Source organism: Pelodiscus sinensis, chromosome 17 (assembly GCF_052426305.1).
Source record: "Pelodiscus sinensis isolate ZL-2025 chromosome 17, ASM5242630v1, whole genome shotgun sequence".
In the NCBI taxonomy this organism is placed as follows: domain Eukaryota; kingdom Metazoa; phylum Chordata; order Testudines; family Trionychidae; genus Pelodiscus; species Pelodiscus sinensis.
The window spans coordinates 22747631-22760203 of NC_143068.1; the positions used below are offsets into that span (position 1 = coordinate 22747631).

Sequence of the window (12573 nt, forward strand, 5' to 3'; positions counted from 1 at the left end):
AGAGACTTTAAGAACAGGTTAAACACTTATTAGGGAAGGTCTAAGATCCAGGCCTCAGCACGGGTAACTAGATTAAATCAGTGGTTCTCAACTTTTCCATAACTACTTCACTCTTTTCAGGAACCCAATTTACTCCTCAAGTTTCACTTCACTTAAAAAGTTACTTACAAAGTTACACAAAATACAAAAGTGTCACAGCACATTATTACTGAAAAATACTTCCTCATTTTTAACATGTAATTATAAAATGAACGAATTGGAACTAGGCATGTAAAAGGTTAACTGGTTAGCCTCACTCCTACTGCATGAGGCTTAACAGTTCCAGTTAAGCAGCAGGGTCTTGACCTGCTCTCTGCCTGCTCGTTACATGCTGGCTCCCTGGGAGGCTTCACTGTGGCCTCTATAGGATATTTAATTAAATTTTATACTGCAGAGCCCACAGTGTGTTTAACTGCTATGATTTTTAGCGGTTACAGTTATGTTTAACGCATTTTTACATCCCTAATTGCTTACAATTCACCAAATAACAGAGCAGTATAAACAAGTCATCATTGTAAGCTTTTTATGTAGCCCACTGTAAAACTAACCAAATACAGGCAGTCCCCGGGGTTACGTACAAGATAGGGACTGTAGGTTTGTTCTTAAGTTGAATCTGTATGTAAGTCGGAACTGGCGTCCAGATTCAGCCGCTGCTGAAACTGACCAGCGGCTGACTACAGGAAGCCGCGTGCTCCCTGGCTTTGCTCTCCGTCTCCCCGTTCGTAACTGCAGATCCGACATAAGTTGGATCTGCATAACTCGGGGACTGCCTATATGTAGTAGTTGTACCTCTTGAAAGGACTCTATGTACCCCTGATTGAGAGCTACAGTGGCTGAATCAAGACTCTGCCTGGGGCAGAGCAGCTGGGGTGCTGCCGGGTTGGTCCAGTAGCGCCGAGGAGCCCTAGCTGCTCTACCCCAGGCGTCGGCGAGAAAAGCGAGAAAAGCCTGGTCTGCTTGGGGGGGGGGAGGGGGGGGGGGCGCGCACAGTAGTCCCGCTGGGGGGGGGGGGGTCCCGCCGCCCGTGTCCTCCGCGGCTTTGCTCTGCGTCTCCCTGGTCTGCTGGGGGGGCCCCCCAGCAGACCAGGGAGACACGGAGCGGCTTTTCTCGCTGCGGAGGACGCGGGCGGCGGGACCGCAGCGCGTCTGGGTGGTCCCGCCACCCGCATCCTCCGGGGCGAGAAAAGCCCCGTTCGTATGTAGGGATCCGACGTAAGTTGGATCCACGTAACCCAGGGACTGCCTGTACTCACGTTCTCTCCCCTTCCCCACCTCTGTACCAGCACTATCTCCACAGTGCCTCCCCCCTGCCCTGCACTGCTGTGTCTATCACAGGCTGTAGCACAGGTGGGGAGGGTACGGGGGGGAGGTGGAAGTGGCAGGAGACACTGCTGCAAAGTGACCTGGGCTGGCCGCAGGCAGAGGCTGTTGGACCTGACATGAGCCAGGACTGAGCAAGCCCGGTTCAGTTCTGGCTTGCGCCAGGTCCAGGAACTACCCATGCTGCAGCTCTGCAGTTTAAATGTAATAGGAGCCAAGATGCCTGCCTACCCGGCTTCTACTACATTTAAACTGCAGAGCCATGGCGGGAGTAGCTCCTGGACCAGATGCGAGCCGGGACTATGCGCATTCCTTTATTGACTAATCATGTAATTGATAAAAATTCTCTTGACTACACAATTAGTGAAATATCCACTTCTGAACATCTCTAGTTTTCAAAGTAATGGTTGTAAAACAGTTCCACAGAATGAGGCTAAGAAATACAGACATTCATCAACATGCTTACCTGCAACTGCACTGGTGGAGGTAACAGATGCAGAGGGTAAAGCAGAGTTTTGAAGAGGTCTACCTGCATTTTCAGAGGGTAGAGAACTAGTGGTACAAGGAATACTCAAAGGCTGCGAAAGAGATTGGTTCTTATTCAATATTTGGCTCCCTGAGAGAGCAGCAGATGGATTCTGAATTTGAACTTGAGACATGTTCACTTGCATCCAAAGCAAATTACTGCAGGTAGACAGCTTTGAATGCAGATTGATTCAGTGTGATGGAGCCTAGTGGTCTACCTAAAATTGTAAGGAAGAAAAAAGATATCAAATACTCACAATACTAGTAATTCACAAATTGACAAACATCAGTATGTGTAAAAAGTTTGTAACTGGAGAGTAGGCTAGATTTCACTATTATTAAAAAGGAGTCCAAACATTCTTCAGTTACCCCATTGATTCCATTTTATACACTAATTATGCTCCCCTGCACCCCAATGATTTTAAAACATTTCTAAGTGCATGCACTCCACAATAATTCAGTTTACAAAGAGAAGTAGAGTAGCTTTATTTGTGCTTGCTTTATTACTACTTAACTGCCCATCTCTTTTTAATATTATCATTGAATCTACTTTCAAAGTAAATCCAGTTACCGAAGATAAACCGCTGCTTTCAAAATTATATTGTTTCAGATTTGTGGCTATTTGGAATTAAAATGTATAACTCAAAAAGGTAAGCAATGCGATATTTTAAAAAGAACAGATGATCAAAGCTTGTACATGCCATCACAATTATATATTTGATTTGGACAGAAGATATACAGTGACTTTCAATGTATAATTCACATTTCCTGTGTAAGTCACAGTATTCAATGGTGGCATGCCATGAGTTTACAGCAGTGTTTCTCAAAGTGTGGGTTGGGACAAGGGATGTAATAGTATAATAGTTTAAACTGTTAGCCGATAAGCCTGGGCTTACAGGTTACCGTGAATGGTTAAACGCGGGCGCCCTGGCCCATTCCCAGGAAGCCAGCTGCCACCCTGTGCTGTGAGCACTAATTCAGAGCCCGCAGCGCAAAGTGGCAGTCGGCTCCACAGGAGCAGGGCTGGGAGCTCCAGGCTGTGGGCTCTGCAGTATAAAGCTTTTGAGATTTTCAGTGGTTACATGGTTACCTAATTAACTGCTTTTTAAACATCCCTAGTTGGCACCCCAAAGTGGCTAATTTTAATGGGGTCTCCAGGGCCAGCATTAAACTTGCTGGGACTCAGGGCTAAAGGCCAATCCTTAGCTCCACCCCCACTGGGTTGTCAGGGCTCAGGCTGTGGCCACCTCTTCTCCCAATTCCAACCCCTGGTCTTGTAGTAACTTCACGGTCAGAAGGGGATTACAGTGCAATGAAATTTGAGAGCCCCAGCTCTACAGGCCTTCTTCAAAATGCGTCTGGTTTATTTCCAACAGCAAAAGTGTCCAAAAGTAACAGAGATAATTCTCTTATAAACATTTGTGCACTACAAGATAAATGGGGTCTAACAAATCTGAAAACAACTACGAGTCCTGCGGCATCTTAAAAACTAACATTCATTTGGGCATAAGCTGTTGTGGGTGAAAACCCTTCATCAAATGTACTGTGTGGTATTTACCCATGAAAGTTTATACCTAAATAAATCTATTAGCCCTTAAGGTTCCAAGGAATTCCTTGTTTTTACAGATACAGACTAACATGGCGACCTTTAAGTAACTTTACAGAAAAGTAGAAGGCAAGAGTTTGACTTAAATTATACATTGGATATAACTATATATAATTGAATGATATGCCTCATTTACAGTTCATACATCAGGATAGCATTGGTCAGTTTTACGGCCCTCTAGCCAAATGTCAGAATTGCTCTTAAACAATTGTCTGTTTTAATTAGAAGTAATCTCCCAATGACAAACTTATACAAGTAATTGTGTAGTACAATAGGGAGGTCATTGTGTAAATCAGTGTTTCTTAAACTTTTTGAGACCATGGAACACAAAACAATAATATTTTTATAAGCGGAACACCTATGACAATTTTCTTCAAAAAAAATTGTCAGACAAAAAAAAAGGCAAAAACAAAGTAACAAAAACAAAGAAGAGGTTGCGGCACACCTGCAAGTTGTTCACGTAACACCAAGGTTCCACGGAACATAGTTTAAGAAACACTGGTGTAAATGGTTGCATGATTAACCGATAAGCCTAGACTTATTCGTTAATCTTGTTGACTACACTCCTTCCCTCCCCTTGCTGGCTCTGTATCAGAGGCAGTGGGGGAGGGGAGGGGGAAGAGAGCAGGTGCTGGTGCCAAGAAGGAGCTAGCTTAAAAGCTGGCTCCCCACAAGCACTGGATCCACCTGCCCCCACCATCCCTGCACTGCCTCTGAGGGAGAGGCAGCAGCACAGGGGTGAGAGGGGTAGGCTGGAGCTAATATGCACAGGGAAACCAGCTTTCAAGCCAGCTCCCCATGCACATCTGATCCTGTGGACCTGCCTCCCCGTCCTGCCTTCTACAGAGACAGTAACTGAGGGGCAGGGAAGAGAGGCAGGAGCCAGTGCTAGGGGGAGCTGACTTAAAAGCCTATCCCCCCAGCACCAGCTCTGCGGTGCCACCTGCTCCGCCCCAGGCAGCTGCGTCTATCAGAGTCAGCAGCATGGGAGGAGGAGGGTGCAGGGGAGGCTGCCCCGAAGCAGCCTTTGTCCAGTCAGAGGCTGCTCTGTGGGATCCAGAGCAGCCTCTCTCCATGGGGAGCTCAGGCCCACCGTGGACAGGGGCTGCTTCGCAGCAGCCTCCTCCTCTGCCCCCCTGTGCTGCTGCGTGGGGAGATTGAACCCCCATAGACAAGCAACTTGTCTCTGCAGAAAGCTGGTTTTTAAACTGGCTCCCTTCCCAGACTGGCTCCTGCCTGGCACCCTGCGCAGCTGCCTCTGATAGAGAGGAAGCAGCACAGAGTAGCAAAGGGCTCCCCAGGAATGGGGCTGGGGAGTACGCTTGCTGCCAGCCCTGCCCCTGGGGACTAGTGAATAGTCGCGTAACCACTAACATTTCATAGTTCCATGACTATTCAATTACATCATAGCTAACATCCTTACCAAGGGCTTCAGCCCCAGACAAGGAAGCCTGTAACTTGAACTAGCCTGTCCAGGGCGTAAGTCTTTGGGCCTCCATCCCCCAGCTTGGGTAGTGTGGCTTGGGCTTTAGCACCTCCACTCTGGGGTAACAGAGTTCAAGTGGGCTCAGGTGTCGGTGCTGGAACCCCAGAGGTGGCAGCGTCTGGAGCAAGGAGGCGAACCAGGACAGCCCCACGGGAGTTGAGTTACAGGAGCTGCGAGGTGACTCTTTGAAACATGCTGGCAACCCAATTATGGGTTCCAACTCATAGGCTGAGAAATCCCAATGCAGGGTACATATCCCCAAGGCTCAGGCCTATCTGTGCTTTCCAACACTCCTGTGTCTAAAGTGGCATGAAGTGTATGTATTCTACATGCTGCAATAAGAAGTATGCAGTGTAGATATACCCAAAGTGATGTTTTTTAGCTACCACTGACAAAAAATAAGCCATTAATGAGAATTCGTATTCATGAGAATACACTGATTTGTTTGAAAAAGGACTGAAAAAAACTGCTAGAAGGCAAAGTGATTATTCTGCAAACTTAAATTTCCACTACCAATCCAGTAGACTGAAAAGCATGTAACATTTCAATAATTGTATTTGGTGGTATTTCTGATAAATGGATCTCAACTAAAGGTTTTTGATCTACTAAACTCACTGATTTTGATGCTCCTCTTCATTTTCCTAAACTTTTTTGTTGCATCTTGATTAAGTCCCCTTTAAATACTCTTGATTCTGATTCCATGCCTCAACAAGTGTAGTCATTGTTTCTTTATCTACAATTGATCATGAATGAATTACGTTTAGACAACTAGGGGTAACATCTTACTAACATCAGGAAAAGATGCATACTTAGAAGTCACTCTGAGAAGAGGGGAGTTTCCTCTTTTCAGAACTGAGTATCAAGATTTGTGTTTCTTCATGCTTATTTTCTACTGAAGTGGGAACATTCAGTCTCACCTGAATGACTGAAAATATTTTTTGTATTTCTTAACAGCAGCACTTAGAACTAGAGATATAATGGTGTAGTCGTCAATTAACCAATTAACCAATAAAACAAAGCTTATTGATTAATGCTAGACTACACACATTTTTCCCTCCCTCGCTAGGAATTTTTTTTTTTTTTTTTAGCAGGCTAGCCAGCAGCCTGACTCCTGGCTTGCGACTGGTCCAAAACCAACCCCTGCTGCAGTGTTATTAGGAGGTAGGCAGGCAGGCAGCTCAGCTCCGTTCTGGCGCTCTCATTAAGAATGTTAAGGACTAGTCAACTATCCAATAAGCGAATGTTTATTGGATAGTCAGTAGACTAGTCAATTCCCCTCCCTCTCCCCCCCCCCCCCCGCCCTTGCTGCCTCGATCATCAGATAGAGGCAGCAAACTGGGAGGGGAGAGGGAGTACTTCAAAAACAGCAGGGACACACAGCTGAGCCCAGGATCAGCTGTGCGACACTCTGCCTTTGAAACACGGAGGTGGCATTTCAAAAGCAGCATTTCAACAGGCAGGCACGCAAGCCTCTGGGCTGCATGAGGGCATGCCAGCTTTGAAATGTACAAGCATCCCCAGTGGGGGCTCTCGTGCATTTCAAAGCAGAAGTGCCATCATGGAGCCTGGGGTCAGTGGGGGAATCCCCAGCTGACCCCAGGTTCTGAAGAAATGCTGCACGGAACCCGCAGTCAGCTGGGGAGTCCTCAACTGATCCCGGGTTCCACGAAAATGCTGCGCGGAGCCCAGGATCAACTGGGGAGTCCCCAGCTGACCCCAGGCTCCATGAGGGTGCTTCTACTTTGAATTGCACAAAAGCCCCCACTGGGGACTCTTGTACATTTCAAAGCTGGTACACCAGAGTGCAGCCTGAGTCAGCGGGACTTCCAGCTGGCCCCAGGCTGCATGTGGAGTTCCACATTCTTCCTTTGAAATGTTCAAGAGCCCCAGTGACTAGTAAATTAACCAATATTTAACATCCTTAGCTCACACCAGGTCCAGGAGCTCAGACCCCACCTCTGTATCAGAGGCAGCAGCACAGGGCAACAGGCAGATAGTCCAGGAGGGGAGCTGGGCCAGCTCCCACTTGGCACTCCACATTGAGTGGCAGGGGGCTCATCGGGATTGGGGACAGATTACACTGACTGCCATCCCCGGGAACTACAGAACAGTCGAATAACCAATAAGAATTCATGAGGTTACTCGACTATTCAATTAACTGATATTTAACATTCCTAATTTGAACACTATCAAGGTACTGTTGTTAAGAGCTTGTGCGGAGTTTCTTTCTGGGACTAATAATTACCTTTCCCTGTATGTACTCCATATGCCTGAAGATTTTGTACAAGATCGATTGTGTCGGATACAAATTACTTACTTGCATATTTTCATCTTGTTTCATAGTGGTACTCAGTTATTTTAAAATAGGTTTGTGGATATATACATAGTAAAGGATTAAAAAGCTCCCATTTCCATTAATTTTAAAATAAAAAGACTAGTAAGCATAAGGACCTCATCGAATTTTACAAATATTCAAAGCAGTTTTAATTCTGAAGTTTACTTCCCTCCTTATGTTGTGAAATTTAAAAAGATATTTTCCTGCTAATTCAACCTCATGTTAAAAGTTGCCAGTATGAACTCTAAAATCCCATGGGTGATTCATGTGTGCGCTTTTGCACACGGGAGAGAGAGAAGCAGTTCAGACAAACTAGTTTTTCATATATGCAGCAAATAGTCAATATCTGAGAGCAAGTTCTGTATTTGTCCAACTTATAGAAGTTTCACATTTGTTACACCATAACTGTAGTGAATATCTTGTTGTCAGTGTTTATAAAGAAGGACTAGAGGTTGAGAGAAGGTAAGATGGAGTAAATTTAGAAGGTAGCTCCAGAGTAATGACATTATATAACCCTTCCAGAAATATATTCTTTGTAATTAGATGTAAGTACTGAAAAGTCTTGATTTTAAAAAGAAAAAAATAACTGAGTGAAATGAGGTCCCATCCTCAACTCAAGAGTAACATCTTACAAACAGAAGAAGTTATCGGTTCTTCTTTTCCCTTGGTCTGTCTGAAGTAATATCATGCCCCTTAAAACAATATAATTTACACTGCCTTTCTGAAAAGTCTGAAGTCGAAAAGTTCTAAAGGTGCAATTAAAACAAGTACATTATTTTCCAGTTGACCTGCCTACCGGAGTACCAAATAAGAGGGGATCTCAGATAGCAAAGTTGCAAAACAAACATTAAATTGCACTTTGAATCAAACTAGCATCAGTGCAAGGAATAGGGGGAAAAAGTAACTCCTGACAGAAAAACAGATAAATAAGACTGTGTCTGCACTAGAGACTTTTTTCATACTCCTAAGTGACAAATGCTAGTATACACACAACCTCAGGATAAACCACAAGACTATGTAGCACTTTAAAGACTAACAAGATGGTTTATTAGGTGATGAGGTTTCGTGGGCCAGACCCACTTCCTCAGATCAAATTGTGGAAGAAAATAGGCATGACCACATATACCAAAGGGATGCAATCAAAAAAAGTGATCACATATAAAAAGGACAAATCAAATTTCAGAACAGAGCGGGGATGGGGATGAGGGGGAGGCAAATGTCTGTGAGCTAATGATATTAGAGGTGATAATTGGGGAAGCTATCTTTGTAATGGGTACATTCAGAGGTTCTGTCACTCATGCTTAAATTTGACACTTTATGCCAGGGTCTTAAAGATGCTAATTATCTTACCCATTACAAAGATAGCTTCCCCAATTATCACCTCTAATATCCAGCAACTACACACTGTACCATAATAACTCTAACTTAGGAACCAATCCATGCAACAAACCTCAGTGCCAACTCTGCCCACATATATACACCAGCAACACCATCACAGGACCTAACCAGATCAGCCATACTGTCACTGGTTCATTCTCCTGCACATCGACTAACGTAATATACGCAATCATGTGCCAACAATGCCCCACTGCTATATACATCGGCCAAACTGGACAGTCCCTGCGTAAAAGAATCAATGGACACAAATCAGATATTAGGAATGGCAACATACAAAAACCTGTAGGGGAACACTTCAATCTCCCTGGACACACAATTGCAGATCTAAAGGTAGCCATCCTGCAGCAAAAAAACTTCAGGACCAGACTTCAAAGAGAAACTGCTGAGCTACAGTTCATCTTCAAGTTTGACACAATCAACTCTGGATTAAACAAAGACTGTGAATGGCTTGCTAACTACAAAAGCAGCTTCTCCTCTCTTGGAATTCACACCTCCAGATCAGCTACTAGAAGTGGGCCTCATCCTTCCTGATTGGATCCACCTTGTCATCTCCAGCCTGATTCTGGCCTGCATATTTATACCTGCCTCTGGAAATTTCCACTACATGCATCTGATGAAGTGGGTCTTTGCCCACGAAAGCTTATGCTCCAACACTGCAGTCAGTCTATAAGGTGCCACAGGACTCCTCGCCGCTTCTAATATCATTAACTCACAGACATTTACCTCCCCCCCCCCCCATCCCCGCTCTGTTCTGAAATTTGATTTGTCCTTTTTATATGTGATCACTTTTTTTGATTGCATCCCTTTGGTATATGTGGTCACGCCTATTTTCTTCCACAATTTGATCTGAGGAAGTGGGTCTGGCCCACGAAAGCTCATCACCTAATAAACCATCTTGTTAGTCTTTAAAGTGCTACATAGTACTGTTTTTTGTTTCAGCTAGACTAGACTAGCACGGCTACATCTCTATTACTAACCTCAGGATAGGTCTACATTGCTTATCTGTCTGTCTGTCTCAGGGCTGTGAAAAAAACACTGTCTCCCCCACCCTCTGCCCCCTCCAAGAACTGCAAGTTACAGTGCTGTAAACAGGCTTCCAGCACGCACTGTTAACTACAGGCAGTCCCCGGGTTACGTACAAGATAGGGACTGTAGGTTTGTTCTTAAGTTGAATTTGTATGTAAGTCGGAACTGGTACATATTGTAGGGGAAACTCTAGCCAAACATTTCTCCAGAGCTCAGTTTTATTCTCCCACACCTCACTTCCCTCAGTCCTTTATTCTCAAGCTGAGGTGTCTGCTGAGAAAAGCCGCTCCGCGTCTCCCTGGTCTGCTGGGGGGGGGGGGGGGAGCTAGCTTCGGGTCTCCTTGGTCTGCTGGGGGAAGCAGTGAGTGCGGGGTTGCCTCACCCCGTTTTTAAGTAGGGATCCGATGTAAGTCGGATCCATGTAACCTGGGGACTGCCTGTACTCCCCCAGTGGAGGTGGTTTACATACAGTGCTAGGAGAGCTCTTTTCCAGTGCCCCTGCTGTGGCCATACTTTTAGTGTAAAGAGCTGCCGTGGCTATGCTTTTGTTTTAGACCTGTAGCTAAAGCCTAAACAAGTCAACAAACTCATCCCTAGCTGTAGTTTCCTAAAGGTCTTAAAGGGTAAAGCAGAGTCCTATAGTAGGTACTTCGCTATTTAAAATGTAAATAAGCTCATTTTTCTCTTATGATTTTTCTGCTTGATTATTGTACTGCAAATATAACAGATGCTCAGAAATGCAAACTGAAATGCTGGCATTCCAAAGATTTTTCAGCTTGCACTGTCATAGCAAAACATTGTTAGCACAAATACTAATGAAGTACAGTATTTAATCTAGTTAGGAAGTTACCAAAGCATTCTCCATGCTTTTATCAAGGGCAGACTTCCTTCCATAATTTCCATTATTGTTTATTTTGTTCATTGGATGATGACTAGAGTTTGATTATTTAGAAGCCTATTTCTAATGTTCCTCACTGCCAATTAAATCTCTCAGCTTTTCAAGCCAGCACTAAGATCTATCAATGAGCACAATTAAGATTTCAAGAGATTAGCTAGCTATATTTCACAAGTTTAAAAACTAACCTATATTCCCAAAGACCATAGCAACTACTAAAACGGAGTTTATTTTTAAGCAGATTATGAAACCAATATTTTATAGAAATGATATCACCTTTCAATCTAAATAATGTACATTCCAGAACAAAAATATGTCTTGTAAATTTTCTGGGCAGATTCTCAGTAAGGATATAAGCAAGTAGTTGAGATTCTTATTGGGTAGTCAAGTCGACTACTCAAATAGTCTTCCTGTATCAGAAGTAGCTGAGGAGGTGGGGGAAGAACAGGAGCCAGTGCTGTAGTAACTCAGGGTGTGTCTAGACTAAGGGTTTTGTTGACAAAACTATACCTGCGTCTACACTACCGCCGTGTTCTGTGGATAGTAAGTCAACAGAACACGGCAGTTTTGTCAACAGCAGTAAACTTATAGGAGTCTGGAAGCTACCCCCGTTGTGGCTCTGCAGTTTAAATGTCATAAGAGCCGGGTCCCAGACCCAGCGCTAGCAGGGCCTGAGCCAAGGCTTGCTCAGTCTAGTTCATGCCAGGTCTGGGACCTACCCCCACGGAGGCTCTGCATTTTAATTACTACAACATGAGATCCTCTCTCCCCACCCCTGCTGCCTATGATGGGAGTGGGGGAGAGGAGGGTATTCAAGTAGTTGATTCGATTACCCAATAAGCCTAGGCTTATCAGGCAGCCAACCACTCAATTATTTGCTTATGTCATTACCTGCGCACCCAGTTCCTACTACAGTGAAAACTGTGTTATCCAGCACTCTGTTAACTGGCATTGCCCCCAGCCACAATACTGTCACATCTTCAAGCGCACGGGCCTGGCTTGGTTTACCATGATTGGCTTAATTTTTTATTTAAGAAGTACTAATCATCTGTAACTCAAAAAAGAAATGAGAGATCAACTGCCTCACACTACAAAACTACCAATATTAAAAACGTGAGTTTTACTATTATTGTCCATTGGTTTTTCCTAGGTTAATGGGAAAACCTCAGATAACCAGAATGCCCTAATCCTCAAGTGTGCCGGATAACACAGGTTTTGCTGTATATTTAAACTGCAGAGCCTCAACAGGGTTAGCTCCTGGACCTGGCATGAGCTGGGAATGAGCAATGAGCACCTTCCCTTAACTACACGATTAGCCAATTACCACCTCTAGCATCCTTATTTCTCAGTCTTTGTAGCAAAAGAGAAAGTCTGACTTTTCTTTTTACAAATGTTAAAATATAGGTCACTAACATTCTCTGCACAACCCTCTATATAACAAATGTGGCTTGTTAGAAGTTTGTGGAGACCAAATCTAAAATGTAGTGACATTTTTCATTTTTTCTCATATAAATGTAAGACGAAGAAAAATGATGAAAGTAAGTCACAAATGAATGCACACAGTGATCACATTTACACGGTCAAAGCAACAAAATTTCTTCAGAAATAGGAGATATTATCTAGGCTTCTCATTAAAAGCTACAGAAATTTGTATCAACTTCCTACAATGCATTCACAGCGTCACTCAATATTACCCAGATTTCTTTTACTAGGGTCAATCTTGAACAATTTCAAGCCTGCTCCCTCCTAAATACTGCTTAGCTCAGAATATTGTTAATCACTGCCATACTAAGTGCTGATTCACCTAAGGGCAACCATGATAAAAAATACAGCAGAATGCCAATTTAATTTTGTGTGCACATCTTGATCTACTGGGATCAGGATGTCCCCAATCAATATACTTTTGATAGTAAGGAGCATCCATTAGCAGCAACACTGTACCC

The 12573-nt window shown here is 44.0% G+C and overlaps 1 protein-coding gene across 6 annotated transcripts in view; it reads right to left on the reverse strand.

Moving 5' to 3' along the window:
• The window catches only part of STAU1 (staufen double-stranded RNA binding protein 1), a 52835-nt gene that overhangs the window by 19377 nt on the left and 20885 nt on the right, over positions 1–12573 (reverse strand). For 5 of the 6 annotated variants that reach the window (XM_075901233.2, XM_075901232.2, XM_075901234.2 and 2 more), the window contains one exon: positions 1826–2102. In XM_075901233.2, coding sequence (XP_075757348.1) covers positions 1826–2030 — 205 coding nt within the window. In that variant the 5' untranslated portion in view covers positions 2031–2102. Of the gene's footprint in view, positions 1–1825; positions 2103–5591; positions 5710–12573 lie in introns of all 6 variants that reach the window. The other variant, XM_075901230.2, reaches the window with a different exon arrangement.